General features: G+C 37.4%; 2 protein-coding genes across 11 annotated transcripts in view; both read left to right on the top strand.

The window, feature by feature from the left end:
- The window catches only part of LOC128673756 (uncharacterized), a 39,637-nt gene extending 27,540 nt beyond the window's left edge, over nucleotides 1-12,097 (top strand). For 2 of the 10 annotated variants that reach the window (XM_053751827.1, XM_053751822.1), the window contains exons 2-18: nucleotides 192-333; nucleotides 746-868; nucleotides 1,489-1,691; nucleotides 2,014-2,184; nucleotides 2,411-2,532; nucleotides 3,392-3,557; nucleotides 4,387-4,541; nucleotides 4,856-4,971; nucleotides 5,547-5,651; nucleotides 6,562-6,727; nucleotides 7,182-7,381; nucleotides 7,889-8,105; nucleotides 9,297-9,437; nucleotides 9,955-10,104; nucleotides 10,819-10,940; nucleotides 11,372-11,534; nucleotides 11,943-12,097. In XM_053751827.1, coding sequence (XP_053607802.1) covers nucleotides 846-868; nucleotides 1,489-1,691; nucleotides 2,014-2,184; nucleotides 2,411-2,532; nucleotides 3,392-3,557; nucleotides 4,387-4,541; nucleotides 4,856-4,971; nucleotides 5,547-5,651; nucleotides 6,562-6,727; nucleotides 7,182-7,381; nucleotides 7,889-8,105; nucleotides 9,297-9,437; nucleotides 9,955-10,104; nucleotides 10,819-10,940; nucleotides 11,372-11,513 — 2,199 coding nt within the window. In that variant the 5' untranslated portion in view covers nucleotides 192-333; nucleotides 746-845 and the 3' untranslated portion in view covers nucleotides 11,514-11,534; nucleotides 11,943-12,097. Of the gene's footprint in view, nucleotides 1-191; nucleotides 334-745; nucleotides 869-908; nucleotides 1,176-1,488; nucleotides 1,692-2,013; nucleotides 2,185-2,410; nucleotides 2,533-3,391; nucleotides 3,558-4,386; nucleotides 4,542-4,855; nucleotides 4,972-5,546; nucleotides 5,652-6,561; nucleotides 6,728-7,181; nucleotides 7,382-7,888; nucleotides 8,106-9,296; nucleotides 9,438-9,954; nucleotides 10,105-10,348; nucleotides 11,577-11,942 lie in introns of those variants that run through there. The other 8 variants (XR_008405120.2, XM_053751826.1, XR_008405121.1 and 5 more) reach the window with 8 other exon arrangements.
- Nucleotides 12,098-14,513: 2,416 nt separating this feature from the next.
- LOC128673867 (uncharacterized) lies at nucleotides 14,514-22,121 on the top strand. Its single transcript, XM_053752022.2, has 8 exons — nucleotides 14,514-15,257; nucleotides 17,228-17,369; nucleotides 17,943-18,065; nucleotides 18,940-19,142; nucleotides 20,341-20,511; nucleotides 21,221-21,342; nucleotides 21,547-21,712; nucleotides 21,943-22,121. The coding sequence occupies exons 1-8, from the start codon at nucleotides 14,768-14,770 to the stop codon at nucleotides 22,113-22,115; spliced, it is 1,590 nt and encodes a 529-aa protein (XP_053607997.1). The 5' UTR covers nucleotides 14,514-14,767; the 3' UTR covers nucleotides 22,116-22,121.
- The last annotated feature ends 105 nt before the right edge of the window (nucleotides 22,122-22,226 follow it).

Here is a 22,226-nt window from a genome sequence, read left to right as displayed (position 1 = left end):
ATGACTTGATGGTGCATCCAGAAATGATTCTTTTCAATGATTTACTGCGCAGACATGATTTTTTTTTGCCACACATTGAAAGAATAAGATCTGATTGTTGTCAGATAAAAATGTCATTGTTGTAAAAGCTTGTGTCAAAAATGACATTTTGGTAAAAAAAACTTATTTTTGTTAATTTTATTTTCTTTCAGTTGTTGACGAATCATTTTCGGTAACCCAGTTCAAATTGCAATTGTTACCTCAAGGAATCGGACATTTGTTAACGCTCCTCTCTGGACCTATCACATTCGTTCTCGCACTTCTGACGACAGCGCTCCTGTTAATTGTTGGCTGGTAAATACAAGCAAGCAAGGCTAGGCAATTGCCACTAACAAAAATCCATATTCCCATACTAACATTTGAAAATCGAAAGTCTATCACGCGTACATAACTAAATTTCTGAGCAATTTTTTATAAAGTTTAACACATAGGGTACTTTTTATCCCAAAAACGCGATTCTCTTCGGATCTGGTCTGAAAATCATGAGAATTGAAATTGATTCGAAATTTTTTATTAATTATCAAGTCAATGGCGCTTTGTAAAGTAGAAAGCGCTAGTAAACATAAAAACGAGATTATTATTTTTTTAAATAATTACACGGATAACACAGCCATTTGTAGCTAGTTTATTATAGTTCAACGAGCAAATGTGCATTTACAAATTACGTGGATAAAATGAATATTAATGAATATTTGTTTGTTTGTAGGAAGGCCGCATTGCGCCGCACCCTGAAACGGACTCGACATCGGCGTCACTTCGACCGCAAGTGCGAATGTAACCGCAAGTGCTGCCTCGCCATCATCTTGATGACATTGTTAACTCTGTACATGTACGTACGCAAATAATATCGAACCTATGCGCTAAATTGTCATATGTATTGTAGGGACACATTTGTAATATCAGCAATAATATATCGCAGTCCGGTTTAGCGTGCGACTGGAGCCCCCAGTCGTCACCGGACCTCGACACAGGTCGTTCGTAGTACTCCTCCAGTGCAGTGTGATTGTAAACCTTCTTACGTAAACTGTGACTATTGTGACTATATGTGTGAATGTGAAATAAATACGTCGTCCTGGAGAGCATCTTTAATTTGATCAAGATCCCAGTAGGAGTCAATTCATGTTAGTAGAGGAAAGGTGAATAGTACTCGCCAATTAAGTACCCCCCCTCTACAATTTGTGATCCCGACGTGATGAAACTAAAAACGGAGTCTGTAATATAGATAGATAATTCATATTGATGATTGAGTATGTAATATAGATAATACAGAATCTCGAAATTCCCAAAGAAAGACATGTGATCAAAATCAAATGAAAAATCAAATCATTTATTCAGAAATTAGACCTGTTATATGAATTAGACCTGTTATACGAGTATGGTGATTTATTTCTGACTTGTTAGGGGTGAGTCGGGTTTTTTTTAAATGTTTAATTCAATTTTTATTTACAGATTCTGCCTGTGGGGCTTTTACATGGCGGAGCAACAAATGGAAGATGGCATGCGAAATATTGCCCTGGTATTTTGTAACTATTCTAGAACTCTAGGTTGGACTTTACACAACGCATCTATCCTTCCAATATGGCTTAGGGCTAAGCCTTGGGAGAAGCTACCAGAAGGCCCAATGAAACCAGGGGAATTTACAAGTTTTACCAGTTAGGTTCACCTTATCATTATTAATTGCTTATAATTAATCGACCTCCGTGGCCTAATGGTCTCCACTACGGATCTTGTCTATCGAGTCTATTCGAAGTGAGACGCAGCGAACCAATCTCATTGCGGTACGGTTGTCGGCGCGTCACAATGGCGCACTGTGATTGGTTACCTGCGTCTCACGAACCGACTCGATGGTGAGACGTAAATGGCAAAGTCGCACTACGTACACTGTACTGTCCATGAGTAGCGACTGCTGGGTAGCGCTTCTTGCAAAATAATTTGAGGGCCAAGACCCGTCATAATTTATGCGTCATATTTCAGAGCATTGGCTACATTATAATAACCATTTAATCACGGACTTGTCCCTCCGTCGGTCTGATGTAAAGGCGCTGATGAACATTACAAGTCAGCTGGACATCGTCCAACGGAACCTGATACAATTGAAAAATGATGGCGCCATGCTATGGTATCTGGCTGATCAACTCAATACAGGTTCGTTAAGAAGTGGTAAAATGAGTGTTTCAAAGATATTGCCTACTATAACGATGCAAATCATTTAAAAAAACACATTGATTCTTAGGCTTACCATACGTACATCAAGTCTCATCTTTCGTGGCGCGTATTGCACATAGGAAAATTAACTTCGATATTTAGTTTTTTTTTTTATAGTTTGCATTGTATTCAACGACGAAAAAAAGCTTCGGTTAATTTTTCATAGAGCTACGCAAACTGAAGCAGACATTGCTGGAATCACTGGCCGGCTGCGCTGCGCCGGTCTGCGTCGAGCTGCAGTGGAAAAACCATATTATGGAATTCAACACCGACACCCCACACGTCCAGGTACAAACGAGAACCTTGACGTCTCTAACGTAATGAAACTCGGAAGCTTGCCTAGCCTGATATATTGCATTTTGTCAATACTGTACTCAACATCTTAAATTATAGAAATATTAAAATATTTGCAGCTTCGAGAATAAAGATATCCTAAAAAAACTATACTTGTCTCGAAACGCAGTTCTTTCACCGTAAAATTAAGATCCATGTAATAACCAAGCCGGTTATCAATTTATTCAATCCGTACTTATCCCTTCTGTTTTAAGTTGTTACGTTACATTAGCTAACCTAACAATATCCTATAGTGATCATATGATTATCTATTAACAATCTTATATGTTTTATATAAATAAACAAGATATCGCACGGGGCTTCGCTCAGTACGTACGTACATGTATCATCACACAATCAATCAATCAACACTAGAGTCTAGCAATCAGATTTTAACGAAATATGTATTTACCAAAACACGTGTCCGTGTGCCAGGTTTTACAATCTTGTCGCTTTGTAAAAGACTAGTTGTTGCCCGGGGCTTCGCTCCCGTGGGAATTTTGAGATAAAATAAAGCCTATAGCAATCTTGGATAATGTACCATTCTAATGGTGAAATAATTTTAGAAATCGGTTCGGTACTTTCGTTAATTACATACAAACTCACAAACGCTTAACTTTTTATATAATAGTATAGCTTGACTCGGCCATTGCATGAAGAAACGATGTAAATTCAAGTAATACATATTATATTAAATTAGATTGTTTAGTGCGATTTCCAAGTCAATTTTCCCTCCGATAAGTTCTTACTAGAAAACCATAATTTTTGCGGTGAAATATAAGAATGTTACTTACTTATCTTGTAATTTGTGTAGATACCAGATCTAACAAAGGCGCTGGACATGGTGACGCAGCTGCGCGATCAGGGTTTACACACAGAGGTGGCTGACGCACTACGCTCATACCACTACGTCGATGTGAAACTGAATGAATATCAAACTCACATATTCGGTCACTACGGCGATATGTTACATAAAGCATGTATGTCATATTATACTTATATGTTTATAATATTAAATATAATGAATTATATAATGATGTAAGTAAAGTAAATGTGAGTAGAGAAAAATATGCATAACTTATTGACGTTAAAAATGTTCTTAAAACTAAATTTACTTCTGATTATCAAAGTGGAACAACAGATTTCACTACAGCGTTTCCTTTAAATACGATAATTGACAAAAATATTAATATTTTACATTTTTCTGACCTTATCATATCTACCCTGTTCGAGCGAGAATTGAACCCACGCCAAACGTAGAATGTAAGTATATCAGGATAAAAAGCTCGAAGAGTCTCCTTCTATGATATAGCCGTTACTGGGTTCAATATACAGGGTAACTGATATCAAAGGCAAGACTTCTTAAATACTACTTGGGTACATCGATTTTTCGTACAAAAAAAAAATACAATCTAATTTGCGATTCTACACGTCATTTTAATTGTATGTAATAGCCAAGCGACACGAGACAGTATAATAGCGTTATTTAGCGGAATCGAACATAGAGTTAACGTTTTATAGATAGAAATTTTTGTATTTATTACGTTTAGACAAAAGTCCTAGAACAAAAGATGTCTTTATGTACCTTATGCGCCTTTGGAAGATTATGCGTTAGATACCAGTAACCCTGTATATATATATAAGGTGATGAAAAAAGGAGCTTGAGAATAGATCATGACAAATAACAATTATATATGTACCATTGCAATGTTACGTCGATATTTTGAAGAAAGTTAATGTTTGTCATTTTATATTTTAACAAGAAATTAGTGAATTACGGTATAAATTGTATCTATTTCTTATTTACAGGGAAAATGGGCCATGTTTACTTGCGCAGGTATTGGTATACGATTCAGAAATTGTTTCTAATAATAGATGAAATAGACGCATACAGAATGAGATTTCTGAATGTCTATCTTCCACTTATAAGTAGTATATTCTTCTGGATCTCCTGTTTTCTACTGGTAAGGTTAAGTTTATTATTATAGATTATAAATTGTGTCCATAATCCCAAATAATATTATAAATGCGAAAGTAAGTTTATTTGTTTTTTCACGCGTTGTCTACGCAACCAATCTTCTTGAAATTTCGCATACATGTAGTTTGAAGTATGGAGAATAGGCCATAGGGTACCTTTTATCCAGAGGGAATTTAAGTAAGCGAAGCCGCGGTTAAACAGCTAGTGATAAATAAAAACAAGAAGTAAAATGTTTTGTATTTAATTTGTAAACTGATAGTTTTAATAAAATTATATAATTTTCTTATTTTCAATTTCCAGATCCCACTCGCGCTGTTACTTGGTTTTCCTCACGGCTTCTTAGGCTATCGACCGAGAATGAATAATAAATTATTCACTTTGATTAGTAGGGGCACTGGGGCGCGCTGTATGTACATGTGAGTGAAATGTCAAATTCATACTCAAAATTCAAATTCAAAACATTTATTCAGAAATTAGACCTTCACAGGCACATTTTCACGTCAATTTTTATATTGAATAGTTATTTCTCACAAGCTACAAACTATTGGTATTTCGGAACGACCACTGCTGAGAAGAAATGCCGAAAGAAATTGGCCCCTATCATGCCAGATCGGCTTACCATTATTGTTTCTTACAATTTTTTTTTCTTATAATATATAAAAGTACATAATGTACATATTCAAAAGTATAACAAAACAGGTCGGAACGATTGACTCGACGAAAAAGTAGAATAAAATCTTAAAATTTGTTTCTCATTAAGCATATCATTAGCGACATATTCTTACATATTATAAAAAAAGTCCTCTGCCCACTTCCGTAAATCACAATTTTCGAAAATGGCAAGATCCAAAATTGACTAATTCCGATATTAAGAACTCACTAAGGGGTGGGACAAGATCTTTCTGATGACAATAAAAAATTGTCTGAAAAATGTCATTTTTGTAACTTAATAGCAAATTACTCCTAATTTCCCTTAATGTTTGTGTTTTAGTGCCATATTTCTGACTATAATGGCGTTTGTGATGTGCGCCGTGATGACGGTTGTCTTATTCATCTTAGGCGCCATTCTCCAGCGCGCCGTGTGCGAACCGCTCGAGTTAGTTCCTAATATTTACATTTTTATAACATAATTTGTCTAATATGTATGTACCTTTGCTCACAGCATATGTTGGACAACAGTTAGTGCTGCATGTAATGTTTTATAATATATAATAAATAAATAAATAATATTTATATAAATCCAAATCAAGTGTACCGGTGTGCTCTATTTCGCGCCACCATGATTTTGGTCTTGCTTTGGTTTATAGACAGGCCACATACTCTTTATTAACTGCTTTCATGATATCTGTAAAGGCAGTAATTTTTGCTTCACTGCTGCCCAAGAAAATTTGTCATCTGCGTATCATAGCTAACTGTTGCCTACCGATGTTGGCTCCGGTCCAAGTGCGCCTTATATATATATTCTCCGTAAATGATAAATAATATGGGGGAGAGTAATCACGCCATTATATACTATTATTATAAACAGGTAAGCGTTTGTGAGTTTGTATGTTTGAGGCGGGTTAACTCCGAAACTACCGAACCGATTAGAAAAATTCTTTCACCATTAGAAAGGTACATTATCCAAGATTGCTATAGGCATAGGCTGTTTTATCTCAAAAGCGACTGTTTAATATTGTGCAGAAGAATTTTGTTGCAGACTGGTACGAGAATCGCTACATTTTAAACAGCCATTTTTGTGAAATTGGAATTATATAGTTGCACCATCTCTTGGTCATTCGCCATTGTGCTCGACGCGATTACAGTTGTTATCGATTAAGTTGATTCTCCGTTATAATTATGAACATTTATGAACAAAAATAGCAGAAAACACCGCCAAGTGCGAAATAAACACTCGTGGATAGGGTTTTGTACTTTGACGATTATTTTGTACTTTGACGACATTAGGGATATTTCTTTCCCAGGTAAGTATATCTTTAAAATTTTTGATCTATCTGTGTTTCCAGGAATCCCACGCGAAGCATTTTGATGACAGCTATAGTGGACCCCTTCGTAGACATAGAGAAGTTACAATTTCGAGACGAAGCCAACCACAGTTCTAATTACAGACTCAGCACTGTCTTGGACCAACTTATGTATCCTGAATCTAATAATCGCCGCCACTATTACTGGGTAAGATTTTATGTCATAAATATATGAAAAGGATTAATTGGTCCACAATCGTCAAATAAAAAACATAATTATAAAGATATAAACTTGTACAAAAACTAATTTTGAGAATGCAGCAATTTAATTTCATTTTTAAGTGAAATATTTGCGTTTGAAAAACGGGGCATGACATGTCATGTGTCGACAGAAATGAAACGTTGCGGGACGTAAAGCGGGACGGAACACGTAGCGGGAAATAGTAAATGGAGCGTGAGGCGAAAGGACACAATATAAATTTAAATAAATTTTTTACCAGTGTTACTGTGTAAAGTCATTTTAAAAGTTATTTGAATTATTTATTTTGAAAGCAAATTTATTCACGCGAAGTAGCAGGCACAACAAGTTTATTAATAACTCCTTTTTATGATCTTTTGAAAGTATTTTCAAAAGTTGCTTATTTGCAAATTTACATGTACAGGTATTCCATCTCGACCGATTCGCCCGCGAGGACAGACACAAATTTATTTTCTTTAAAAATTTATTACGATCATTGGATGAGATGCAGTCCAAAGCGCCGACACACGTGCTGCCTTCTCGAGTGTCCGTGCTGAGCGACCGCGCCAAGCAAAACCTGCGGCAGTTCGCTAACACTCGCTTCTCGGACTTGGCACTCGACAGGTATAAGCTAAGTGCAAACTGCGGCTTCTACGGCAAAATATTGCACGGTATAATGCCGGCTATACATTGTCGCCGAGCAGTTCTACTTCCGCATACATTCGCCACGTGCTGTCCGCACGCGTGGTTAGGTCAGGTGGCATAGCTAGCCATTTGTTCCCTACGTAAGTAATTTTACACATAGCAGCGCCAGTGGCAATTCTGAATGGATATTGGCGACAACGCAGACATAAAGAATACGTGAGTTCCTACATCCACAAGTCTAGTGTAGTATTGTTATCTCCGTAAAGCGCAACACTATCGTGTCACTCGAGCACCGATCTCGCCGTCATACACAATGACAGGTCAGTGATGTATTTATAGTTAGATCAGAAATAAAACCTGTAACGTCCTCATTTTGCGCATACTGTTGCTATGCTAGCTTTTAGGTTCTTGATCTAAAACATTGCAAATAAAAGTAAATCCTGTTTTAACAGGCCAATAATAAACACTTAATTGGCCTTTTTCTAGAATTCCAGAAGCGTTGATGCAGAGTAAGCTGCAGTTCAGCAAAACATCTCGGGAGATGGCGCTGTTGTCTGACGCGCTGAAGCGCGCGGCGGACAGCGTGCCGGCCAGCGGCAGCTACGGCACCATCTCGTCTGACATACGCACAGCCGCCGCCGCTCTGCAGGACCTGCGGCTGAACATTGTCCTGCCGATGTTTGAATACACGCACAAGATCAATGTGAGCATGTTATACTGTACGCAACACCCTAAATAAAGATTCCAGAATAGATGCACCCAAAAAGGGATTAGGGATCAAGGAGTATAATCAATTACATCGAGTGCATATACCTGACGTTGTATTGAAGGAGACTGTGCACTTACTGTCACAATATAAAATTCAAATCATTTATTTAGAAATTCACAGGCACTTTTTCTCGTCAAATTTTATATTTATAGTTATTTCTCACAAGCTACAAACTATTGGCATTTCGGAACGACCACTGCTGAGAAGAAATGCCGAAAGAAACTCATTTGAACAGTGTTGGTCCCTATCATGCCAGAAGGGCTTAATGTTTTTTTCTAATAATATATAAAAGTACAGACAAGAGAAAGACATAGTGAAAAGGTATATCAAAACAGGTTATGATTGTGATCAGAGTGCTGATTGGGAGATGACCAGTTCCCTCTGGCAGCACCCGTTCACGAGTAGACGCATGGGTCAGCCATCGCGTAGCTCAACCATAATAGAGGGAACCTCACGATTCGGCCCACGTGTAAAATTACTTCAATCAATCACAATATAAAACACCCACAGCTCCTTCGCTGCCCGTAATCGTATTTATTCATAAAGATGGTATTTTCAGAGGTTAGATGATGGCTATTTCTAAAAGAACATATTGAAAAATATGATAATCGATTTAATTAGTAATAAACACGTACAATATAACGTCAGACATTGTGTTTGAACTCGTAGGAAAACTTCAGTATTGTAGTGTTGGATGCAGTATGCGTAACACAACTCTTATTCTAGTTAAATATAGATTGTACACGATTGACATTTGTATTTTTTTAAATCTCCTCCACATTACGACAACACCGGCTGCACCTAGATTTAGCCGAAGGCAAGCAAGCTACACTGTGTAACTATCTGAGACTAGCCAGGCTAGGTGTGGCTTTTTCGTTTTATGTTTGTATCTCAAAAGACCGTTATTATGTTTAACAGAATTCGAGAATTTTAGCTAAAATAAAATAAGTTGCCTGGAAATTAAGCTGACAGCACTGAAAACTACTGGTGTTTTCCATTGTGTTTGTCAGTCGCAACTCTAAAATAGGTACATGGATGGAAGGCATAGGTCATAGACACACTGATCATCTGCCACTACCTGCCTACAGAAAGCTGTTCTTTATACACAATTTATTCCCCAACTAGAGCTCAATCAATAGAGTACAAGAATCATTACGTTTCAACGTTAGTCACACGTCGCCGGAGCAAGCGATCAAGGATTATCTTGGAGAGGTGGAGGAAGGAGAACGGTTCATCAACGAAGATCTTGATAAGAAAGCCCGATTGGTAACTTCTACATTATTCTATGGAAATAAAATACACATATACTTACACGAATGTCTTCTTCTAATCATGTGTGTTACGCTACCAATCAGATCTTAGGCTATTCATACATTGTACACAGGCTTTAAGTCGCACGCATGAATACTGCTCGACCCTTGCAAAGGTATGTCGCACGATCGCTCCGCAAAATTACCATTCGGCGTACCGAGGCGTTACATAGAGCCGAGTGAGTGTGAATCGTGCTAACCGCATCTGACAAGACATTTACCACCACTGCCACCTAGTGATAGTTGTATCTATATACACACCAGTGATCTATATCACCGGTTTGCCGGATTGCAGCACAGGAATTAATTGGTAGTCTATGAAAACTAGAGTCACGATTGATATACAAACAAGCCAATGCACGAGTAGAATTCGAATCCGGGACGTTTTTGTTTGTCATACATGCGTCTTAACTACTTGACCATCATTGCTTCATTCGAATTCCATATAAAATTTGCATATAATTTGGACACAGGCCTTGAGGCAGCTGTCGAGAGACGTCACGGGCATGGTCCTAGCCGTATACCGCAGCCATATAACAAGGACTTTACCCCCAGGCGATTTTTCAGTCCCATACATCGCAGATATGAAAAGGATGCTTTGTGTTAACATATTATTATCCGTGGTGAGTATTCTACATTCTCAACTCAACAAAAGAGTTTCGCTTCTCTATTACCTAACTATTGAGAAAACATCATCAATATATGTTTGAGACCAAATGCAATTTCATTTTAAATGTTACATGCCTTAATCAACACATTCCTTTTGATATTACGTGTTCTAAATTAAATATTGATATTTACGAAAATCATTATGATTCAATACTATGATTATTTTTTTACAATCATCATCTTTCAACATTTCCCCAGAAGAATAGCAAGGCTTATAAACTGTACAAAAACACCGCTGTTGGATCTCCAGAGCCGGCTGCTGCATCTGCATCACAGTCACGGCGTCCTGGACGACGGGCTAGGGCATGGGAAGACTATCCCAAGCCGCGGAAACGTGAAGCTTACAGCGTCTTACTACAAATTCTTTAAATTTATCATTTGATGACATTATCTCATTGAATGATCAGATTTCCAGTGGCCGGATGGAATAGACAATATACTTTTGCACATGAAATAGAAAGGAGTTCCTAGATTCCTTTTTTAAATCGCTTGAGTAGATGCAATGGCGATCCCATTCCGATAATAAATGCCTAATATAACATTATTTTGCTTATAGAGTATTGTAATAAGGTGGCTATCGTATAAAACGAACTGATTGTTCATGTTGGCTTCTTAGTTTATAGACGTGTCAGAGTTGGCGATGAGCGATCAAGAGCAATGTGTTTCAGCACGGCATGTGGTTCTGTCTGTTTCTCTGCTGCCTGATGTTGCTGGCCATGATCCTGGCGGCGCGCACCCTGGCGAGGAGCTGGCTGCACACTCAGTCCTATCCCGGACCAACTGCTGTGTAGTCAGTGCCAATTTCAACACTTATCTAATCTACATTACAATCTTATTTTGTTAATTAGAATTTCCCTCACAGTTTCTTCCGAAATCATAGTAGTTCATGGTTGTTTTGATAAGTTAACCTATTTTTTTTGTGAGTATATTGAACTGTTGGCCAACATAATTTATTAACTTGTTCCGACAACATCTTTTTTCAAATATTAGGTCTGTGAATGATTTACCATCAGAATTTTCCGCTTCCTCACGTTTGGAATCTTCCCTGACGGAACCGTAAGTTGATGTTTCTGTGAGTGGTTTAAAATTATGTTGAACATCGGTTTCAATGATTCAATATTTTACTGGTGATCATCACACTAACTCATAAATTTGATGCAATACGCGACAGTTAGAGAAAACATTTATTTTATTCTGAATAAACGATTGATTATGATTCAGCGCGTACGACGAAGCAAAATGGACTGCAAGGCAGTGGTGCCGATTGCGCAGGCAAGGCTGCAAGGACGATAAATGTGCGGACACGTGCAGAGACCCCTCTATGCCAAAGTGTCTGCCGTCTGTCCTGCGCAAGAGTCGGTAGCAGCTCTTGCTCTGCGTCGATGTCAGTATTCTTCCATTCATATCATTTATTGTTTTTCATAATGTAAGTACACAGCAGATAAACCAATAGCTTAATTAATCAATCACTTGTCATTCAATAATCGACTGCGTCTATATTTGTATACCCATACATGAATATCACAAATTAATTACTAAACTTTTAGACCACCAACAGCTTTGTAACATGCAAAGTAACTTGTTTCAAATTAAGAATAATAAAAACGATGTGATATCAAATCAATTTATGATAAATAAAATTGATTGAGATTCTGAAAAGTGGTCACCAAAAAACACTATATAATGCTCGCTTTAATCTTTGGAAAATTTCTTATAAACTGCGGACCCCATATAAAATATCACATAATAAAATATAACTTGATTCATTTATACGTTGACGTTTTGTTTTCAGTGATAATTTATCAGTAATGGAGCTGATGAACTAGACCTACACAAGTTTTTAACTGCATCTACCAGAGAAATATTTCTCCTATAAACTGTAACGACTTTTGAATCTGCTTACTGTATATAAATAAATTATATTGCAATAAACGACTGTGCATGTGACATGTTTTCAATTTTAGTACCATAAAAAATCATCAGATGGCGCCGAGTGAATGAAACGCTGTAAATAGAAAGCTTTTTTACAGTTCCCGTGGGATTTACTGCCTCCCGATCAGAGATGTGCCGCTGAGGAATGATCTGCTCTCAGAAATGTACTTAATAGATGGATGGCGCTGAGTGTATATTAAAACGCGAGGTCTCTTTCTGTGGGAGTTACTCGGATCCGACTAAGATTAAAATTATAACAGTACATTTGTGTTAGTTTGTTACCTCTTCATATTTTTTATCTACTTATATTGCCCTTATTATCAATTTTTTTTTTAATTTGTATTATTATACGTCTCTTTTCTAGCGACGCTTCATTTGGTTATTTACGTTAATTACGTTAGCAGTTATGAGGGATCTAATGAACATACGGTCCCGGATTCGAACCCCGGTCGGGTCATGATGGAAAATTTGTCCTAATATATTTATTTATAGGTACTCCATGACCCGGGCCAATCAGAAAAAGATCATTTTTCATCATGACGCGACCGGGGATTGAACCCGGGACCTCTCGGTTCAGAGGCAAGCAGTTTAGATAAAATTTACTAACTATACAATTAATAAACTTCACCGCAGCCTATTCTCCAATCAACAAATATTGCTCTTTTATATACTTATATATTACAACGAAGCGGACATATCAACATTAATTAAACAGTCATAATTTAGTTCGATTAACTTATCGGTCTATAGTAACTACCATTTCAGTTTGACGTGCAGCCGAAATGTTAACTTGTAACTTACTTAACAGAACTGATACTGATGATACTGATGAGTATCGCAATTACATCATTCTCTTAACATTATTTTTGGAGCTAAATAAAGTTAAACAACTCGTATCATGTACTCGTATCCGTAATTGCGTAAGAATACTGTATGTAAGTACTCTTATATGAAATTTAGCTATGTCAATATTATTATGCCAAAGGAGATTTAGAAAAAATAATTACGCACAAGAAGTAATGGAAATCGAAATGGAGCAATGTGTTTCAGCACGGCGTGTGGTTCTGTCTGTTTCTCTGCTGCCTGATGTTGCTGGTCATGATCCTGGCGGCGCGCAACCTGGCGAGGAACTGGTTCCAAACAACAAACAATTAGTGTGGAATGTTATAAATATTATTGTTGTGTGATACGGCCACCACTCGCGTAAACTGGCAAATTACGTAGGGAACAAATATTTGGCAAATATCTAGCTATGCCGTTCCCGCTGGCCCTGGCAGAAGGGGCAAACCCAATAAGTTCTGGTTTGATATCGTCAAGGATGACATATGCGTGCCAATGATCGGACAACTAGGTATGCCGACGACCGTGCGAAGTAGAAGAGAAAGTATGGAAGCGGACCCTGGGCTCCGACGCTCTACGGAAGGAACCGGGAAAACGAACAGATGAGAGCGAGAGATTTTAATTGGGAGTAAACCAATCTACGATACTGACTGCACAGCAGCCCGACCAGGATAGTAGTGGGTGTGGAACCAGCTCCTCGCCAGGTTGCGCGCTGCCAGGATTTTCTGCCTGTTTTTCTGCTGCCTGATGTTGCTGGTCATGACCAGCAACAGCATCAGGCAGCAGAAAAAGAGGCAGAGCCACATGCCGTTCTGAAACACATTGTGACCCTAGACGTGATGTGTTAGAGAAAACAAAATAATCTATGTCAGTTCTATTTTCATGTGACGTTATGTCAGCACGTGTAACATGTGTAAAAAGCATGGGTAACATGTATAACAAAACCGTTTAAATAACAAAGACGTTTTGGTTGTGGAGCCAGAAATTGAAACATTCATTTTGGACTAGCCACAGGTAGCTAGCTACAACAAAGCATTTTCTATTCTCGTGAAAATGCTTTGTTGAATCTTTGATTATTGTTTGTTTGGAATATACTTGAGCAGTTCACTATTAAAGTATTTTGCCCTTTTGTTAATTTTTTTCGTGGAGTTTACTCCACGAGAAACTTTCGGCTTGTCTATCTCTAAGGTTATAATACCTATGTTATACCACTGGCAGTCCCACTAAGTAGTGGAACCACAAAGTTATACCTATGATGTCCCACTAAATAGTGGGACCACGAATCCTAGATAGTGGGAATACAAGTAACAGTGGGTTAAAAAGGTGCGGTGTGACCACGTAAAAGTCATAAAAACACAGAAACAGGCACATTACACCCAGAACCGTAGGTAAATATGGTCATAAGTATATACAAAAGAACCTGTCCTAAACCGAAAAAGATTTGCCCGCGCCACAGATATAAGAACATTACACTAATGTTTTCTTATACGTGGCCCGCGCTGAGAATTGAACCCAGGACCTCCACAGATCCACATAGCGGACTGGCGTGGTGACCTCGCCACGGAGGAGGGAACTTTAACTACATGTTGTCTCCAAGGAGTTAGTATGTACTTACGTTGTACGGAGTACCTACTAATTCCATGGTAGTTACTCCGTATACGTAACCATGAAATTAGTAGGTACCACGGATTTACTATGGTTGTCTCTACCGCAATGTAAAAAAACAAATTCTGATTGACAGAACTATTCTAACTCAAAAAGGTATTTAAAATTTCAGCGTTGTAAAAATCGACAGAGTTTGGCTGGTTTATTAAAAATTTCTGTGACCGTGCAAGGTGTATCGCGATGATAGCTGAGGCCGGCGTGTGGTCGGCGGCCGCGCTGGTCGTGCTGGCCGCGTGCTGGCCCGTCGCCGCCGAGTTCAAACTGCGGCAGGTTCTCTGCCATTCGATGAACTGTGATTATCCGGACACGCCTGATGAATTTATATCAAAAGAAGAATTGGTGAAGAATATTACAGATATATTGGGATTAAGATTATCGAATATTGCAAACGAAGAAGACCCGTTTAACAATCTCTTGGACCAATTAGACTTATTGGAACAACAAAACTACCCAAATCACCCTGATTACCGCAGAAAGCCTTTTGTGTATTCGTGGGAGGTTAATCGGATTAATTTATTTAATCGACCACAATACGCTCACACGAAAGCCTTTCCAACAATCAATATGGAATTCGTGCCATACCCATCTCAGATCGGTTTCCTGTACACTGCGGCGCCAACCTTCATGGACCTGATGGTTCCCCAGCAGAAGCCAGAATTCACACAGTATGGTACTAGTTTTATCATAATGTCGGATGTGGTAATACCTAACTAGATTTACTTCAATTAAGTACTTCATTGCTTAGGTAACTATAGTGCTTTGGGAAGAAGCGAGTTGTACTCTATTTTATGGGTGTTATTTATTTAAACGTCTGCAAAGTATTCGTATTTTGGCGAGCAAAAAAGTATATTTGGTTAACTGAAATAGGTCCGCAATTTATTGCCAGGTTCGACGGAGTCCGATCACGCTATAAAAAACTAAGAATAGTAAACTTGTATTGGTTAGGTAAAAGCTTGTGACACACTGCAGCCTGTGTCAATAAAAGCTAGATAGCTCTGATGACCGTACAGTTAACCATTGAGAAGTTTTCTTCATGGCTGGTCCTTGGTGTGTCAATGGGGCTGCTGCTGGACTCTGCTGGCTATTTCTTGCTGACCAAATAATGCTGAATAAATAATTATTTTGCTGTTTGTTAATGTTGTAAAATTACCATTTAGATGTATATGCTAAACATAAGTAACTGGTCTATTAATTAGTTAATAAGCATTATTTTGATAATTAACACGTAAAATGCGTTTACATAAATGTCAACATACAAAAATTACTTTGAGTAGGTCAGTTAAATACACCACCCCAAGTCACAGTCACAGGAGTAGGAACAGAACCGAAACTTCTAAGGAGCATCCGAATTTTTTTCTTACTTTAGTTGGGTTGGCAGAGAAGATATTGATGACCTCGGTGGCGCAGTGGTAAAGTCCTTTGCCTTTGAACCGAGAGGCCCCGGATTCGATCCCCGGTTGGGTCATAATCGAAAATGATATTTTTCTGATTGGCCCGGGTCTTGGAAGTTTATCTATATAATTATGTATATGTTATAAAATATAGTATCGTTGAGTTAGTATCCCATAACACAAGTCTCGAACTTACTTTCGGGCTAACTCAAACTGTGTGATTTGTCCTTATATATTTATATACAAATAAAATAAACAAAACATTAGATTTACACCTCCGTTTCTAACGGTATGCTTTGCTCGACTAAAAACAATTTAAAATTCGTCAATTTGTCCTGAGCAAGTGCATAATGACAGAGAAATTTCGAGATAAAATAAACAAGTTGTATGTTCGTGTGCCAAAAGGCAGCTTGGACGGCTTCTTTGCAAGCCGCGAAACTCAGTCCGCTTTCGATCGGATCATTTACTTATTTGTTCGTTCGTTCGTTCGTTTCTTTGTTTGTTTATTTATTTAGCTAAATATAACGGTACACAAATATATTGTATCCTTTTCAAGTATTTAGTAAGAAATAAAATAAATAAATAAATAAATAAATATATTAGGACAAATCACACAGATTGAGCTAGCCCCAAAGTAAGTTCGAGACTTGTGTTATGGGATACTAACTCAACGATACTATATTTTTATAAATAGATACATATATAAATAGACATCCAAGACCCGGGCCAATCAGAAAAAGATCATTTTCCATCATGACCCGACCGGGGATCGAACCCGGGACCTCTCGGTTCAGTGGCAAGAACTTTACCACTGCGCCACCGAGGTCGTCAAAAAAATAGGCACTTACAAAAAATTCTTAGAGAAACACAATATTATGATCCTAAACACGTTGACTCACATTCATCAATCTCACAAAACTGCAAACAATTCCTGACAAGCGTCTTCCATCCATCCACGAACACATCACACTCAGGTTCCTGGTTCAGGAACGCGTTGAGATCCGCTGGCATGCGGCACAGCGGAGACTGTGCATGGGATACAGTACGTGTATGAGGTGTTGCGAACAGTTTTCGTGGTTAACAATTGCATTGTAAAAGGCTTCTATTAGGTACATACAACAGACATAACTTAGAAATTCAGTGGCATCGATATTTTCTTACTTTCAAACACATTACTATTTGAATAATTTATTATGAATAATTGTATCCCGAGACTGACTGACTAATCCCGAGACTTATAATTTTTCAGTTGTCCCAGAAGCCTTCACAGTTTCCCAGTTTAATGTAAAACTGAAGACTCAAGGCGTCTGCAGTTTGCTTGCCCTCCTCTCCGGACCCCTCACATTCGTCCTCGCACTCTTGACGACAGCCGTTTTACTGTTCTATGCTTGGTAAATATAATACAGCTATCAATATCATCATCATTATCAATACCACAGATTAAATAATACCCCAGTTCAATACATATAATAAAATTGAAGAAAGGTCAAATTTGTACATTGGATTTATTTTTAAATTCTTCATGGAATATACTTAGATACTGATATAGATGACGAAAATATAGTTTTGGAAATTTTTGTCTGTCTGTCTATATGTTTGAACGCGCATCACTCGAAATCTATCCTGAAATATAGGCTACTTTGTATCCGATATTCTATCCTGAAAGGGGAGAAATAGGGAGTGGAAATTAGTATGAAACTTTTGTTATTTTAGAAGCGAAACACGTACAATTTTAGATTTACGTTCATTAAATCAACTTAAAATTCTATTGACAGATCCTACATACCTTTGAATTTCATCAAAACCAGACCAACGGTTTGAAAGTTATCGCGCTACAAACATACGAGTACATATGCTGACTGATCTATCAACGGACAGCCCGAACTCCTTTTTTTTATATTAGAAATTTCGTCAAAATCGGATCGCTTAAATTTCTAGCGTTAATCGTTCAAGTTTGTTTGCAGGAAGGTTGCGCTTCACCGCACTATATTCCAGACAAGAAAGCGGCGCCACTTCGACCGCAAGTGCGAATGTCACCGCAAGTGCTGCCTCGCCATCATCTTGTTGACAGCGTTGAGTCTGTACATGTACGTACGCAAATAATGTGGTGTGTAGCAGAGCCGGAGACGATCACACAATAGTTGGAGGATGGTTCTCAAAACATTATGACCACTGCGGCCGAAATTTACAGATTTAGAGATTATTATTTTTTCATACAAACTTTCAATCCCTATTTCTCCCTTTCAAGGTTATTTTTTTTTTAAATCACATTATGAACATGAACATCTGCCCAAATTTCACGTTTCTTCCATCAGCGGTTACGGCTGTGCGTGCGTCTATACCTCAGTCAGTCGGAACTTCTCCTTTTACATACTTATTTATATATGTATAAATATATAAAAGGAGAAATAAATATATATTTTTTACATATAAGTATATACTTATAGATTTTTTATAGATTCTCTGCATAATTTACTTTCAAATGACATTGTGTTCTATTTAAAAACATGTATCTGCAATTTATAAACGAAAACAATAATTTGAAATCATGCTTATTGTTATTATTTATAATATATTGTTATTATTATATATTCTTCATAGTCGTATTCCTCATGGCTGAGGGTCGTGGTTGTTACGTGGAATGAAACACACACAACAACTTTCTTGGCATTATTAATGGAGTGGTTTGCCATTACCTTCTCCATTTCACACACAAGTTAATAAGAATCAACCAGTGTACAGGTTTCCTCACAATGTTTTCCTTCACCACATGTTTTCAAGTGGTGGACGATGAAAACTACTACACATGAGTCAGATTGGTATACAAACTCATGTGGCACGAGTAGGGTTCGAACCTAGGACCTTTCGATCCACAGGCGGGTGTCTTAACCATTACACCACCACCGCTTCTTGTGCCTCCGGCTGAAGCTGTGATATTATATATTATTGAATGTTTATTAGATGCGGCTTGTGGGGTTTCCACTTAACGGAGCAACAAATGGAAGATGGCGTGCAAAATATCACCGTAGCTATTTGTAACTACACGAGGAGCCTCTGTAAGAATTTACACGACGGATCTATAATTCCAAAATGGCTAAGGGTTAAGCCTTGGGAGAAGCTGCCCGAACCTCCTATACCTAAACGTGAATATGATGCTTTCATCGGTGAGTTGGGCAATTATATTACTTAATTAACTAGCGAACACAATTAATTTTTACAAAATTGTGAATGTTTCAAAGAAGACTTAACCGATTTTGTTGCCCCACTAAAATAAAATTCTATTGATAGATCCTACCTACGTGCCTTTTAAATTTCATGAAAATCAGACCAACGGTTCAAAAGTTATCGCGTACAAACAATTATACATACGTACATACACACATACATACATGTGTGTAAAAAAAAATTGGAAATCAATAAATCAACATACCTATTTAGTGCACATAAAATAGGTATGTATCCACCTAATATTATTATAAATGCGGCTAACTATAGGTACGTTGACCTAAATCTATTGAAAAGGAATTCGTAATTGGTTTATACCCATTATATTTGAACGTCCTTTTTTATAAAGTCGGTTAAAATACTTATCATGTGTCTGCAATTCGTACAAAAATAAATTCGTGTTCCGTCATTATTTATCAAAAAATATGCGGGTGGAATTAATTTTCCTTGTATTAATATCGTATAATTTTCTATTTAAACACGTTGTTTGATAGTTATATTTTATGTGTTGTGTGACAATTATTAGTCGTTTGTGCATTGAATATATGTTGTTTTATTAATTTCTGAAATTATTTTTCCTCAAACGTAGGTGTGTTTAATCGTCGTATGTGAATAACCTAACAAACAATTCCGCTTATGGATTTGAAAGACTTGATCAATCAATACTAAAACTAGTAAATAAATAAATATATACGGACAAATCACACAGATTGAGCTAGCCCCAATGTAAGTTCGAGACTTGTGTTATGGGATACTAACTCAACGATACTATGTTTTATAACAAATACATATGTATATAGAAAAACATCAACGACCCGGGCCAATCAGAAAAAGATCATTTTCCATCATGACCCGACCGGGGACCGAAACCGAAACCTCTCGGTTCAGAGGCAAGCACTCTACCACTGCGCCACCGAGGTCGTTAAAAATTTTGAATTTGAATTTGTGATTACTGATGAAGGTTGTAATATATAATTTATTATAGTTTTACCCGAGCGAAACCGGGGAGAGCCGTTAGTATTTTATATTTTTGTGTGTACGCCATAGTGCCCTTTGTACCTACCTTTCATTGAATAGAATTTCAAAGCCCAACCCCTAGGTATTTTATCTATGGCCGAGAAAAACGTTATGTTTCAGATCATTGGTTTCATTACAATAAAGAGTCGATCTTTAAATGGACTTTTCGTCGGTCAACTATAACGTCACTGATGAGCATTGCGCGTCAGATGGATGACGTGCATCCTGACCTGGTAAGCTTGAAAGAAGACGGCGCCATTCTCTGGTATTTGGCCGATCAACTTAAAGCAGGTTCGTAAAGTATATAGGTACCTATATTACCATTTTGTATGAGAGTTTAGTTTTTATTTACCGCGTTAAAAAACTGCGAATCACAGACAAAACGGTAACGGGATGTAGATCATGGAAATCAAATCCGTGCAACAAAACAGCACCGTGACTAGAAAATTTTGAGGTTTTGGGCAATAAATATTCAAATAATCCAATACCACTCGAATTATGACATAATGATAGGATTTCTACTATAAATGAATAAAACAATTTGAGGTGGCCATACCCGAAATTTAAACAAAATAATTTTACAGTTAAATTTTGCGTTTGCAATATGACTTTGTTCCCGTATCAAAGCTGTATCTTTTCATCTGTCACTTTCGTCGCCTCACACTCGGGTCATTCAATCAATACTACGTCTGATGATTATTTTATACATTTTCCCATTTAATTTAAGGGGAATACGAGGGTCGCATAATACAACTGCATTTTAGATAAAAGTTTGTAATTTGAAACTAGTTATTTTTTAAGTTCGCATTGTTTGTCTGTAAACTCTTTATTGCTCGAAGAAAAGACATACAGAGAAAGCATTAAAATAATGAAAGAGACGCGTACAAAGCGCACTTTTCCCAGAAAGGAATTTCTTCCAGTCAACCAAGTATTTGAAAGGAAATAATTTTATTATATGGAGGAAATGATAAAATCTCAATGTTTCTTTCATTTTGCACAGAGCTCCAAGAAGTGAAGCGGACGCTGCTGCATTCCCTGGAGAGTTGCGCCGCGCCGGCCTGCGTCGAGCTGCAGTGGAAACACCACATCATGCAGTTCAACACCAACACCCCACACGTCCAGGTATAAGCGAGAACCGTGACATCCTCTGCATTTTTGTTACCTCAAAATATTAAAAAAGCATTTTCCTTTAACATAAATAATATACGTTTCATACGTTAAAAGAATATGCTAATCAAGCTGAACAACTTTTGCTAAGGCACCCTTTTCATCCTTCTTATAGTTTTTATCTGACTGTAAAGAATAAAGGTAGTTTTTATTGTGTAGATACCAGATCTGACGAAGGTGCTGGATACCGTGACGAACCTGCGCGATCAGGGTCTGTACGCAGATGTGGCTGAAGGATTACGCTCTTACCACTATGTCGACGCAAGACTGGACTTATACCAAACTCACACGTTCGCTCATTACCGTGAAGCGTTGAATATCGCATGTATGTTATAATAAATTTAGTCACATCTATCTGTCCTTCCGTTTGTCATAGCCACTTATCGAAAGAAAGAACTTTTTCTTACTTCCATCTGTGCATAGCTATGCCAGAATGCTATTACAATTTTTCATCAATATTTAGAATAAAGTTCATTTTTGGTGTTTGTTATATTTTGAAAAGAAAAAAGTTACTTTAATGGTATTTTCATAATGAACTGAATTCTTTATTTACAGGGAAATTGGGTCATGTTTACTTACATAGGTATTGGTTTACGATCCAAAAAATGTACCTAGTGGCAGACGAAATAGACGCATACAGAATGAAAATCCTGAACGAATATCTTCCACTTATAAGTAAAATATTTTTCTGGATAATCTGTATTTTATTGGTAAGGCTGACTTCATAAAGGACTAGCGGCGCCCCGGTGCTTCGTTCTAGTGAGAATTTGGGGATAAAAAGTACCCTATCTGTTATTCCAGGTTATTTTCTACCCGTGTGCCAAATTTCATAATAATCC

This window comes from Plodia interpunctella, chromosome 11 (genome assembly GCF_027563975.2).
Source record: "Plodia interpunctella isolate USDA-ARS_2022_Savannah chromosome 11, ilPloInte3.2, whole genome shotgun sequence".
In the NCBI taxonomy this organism is placed as follows: domain Eukaryota; kingdom Metazoa; phylum Arthropoda; class Insecta; order Lepidoptera; family Pyralidae; genus Plodia; species Plodia interpunctella.
The sequence above is the reverse complement of the archived record's forward strand: the minus strand, read 5'-3'. Positions and strand labels throughout refer to the sequence as shown.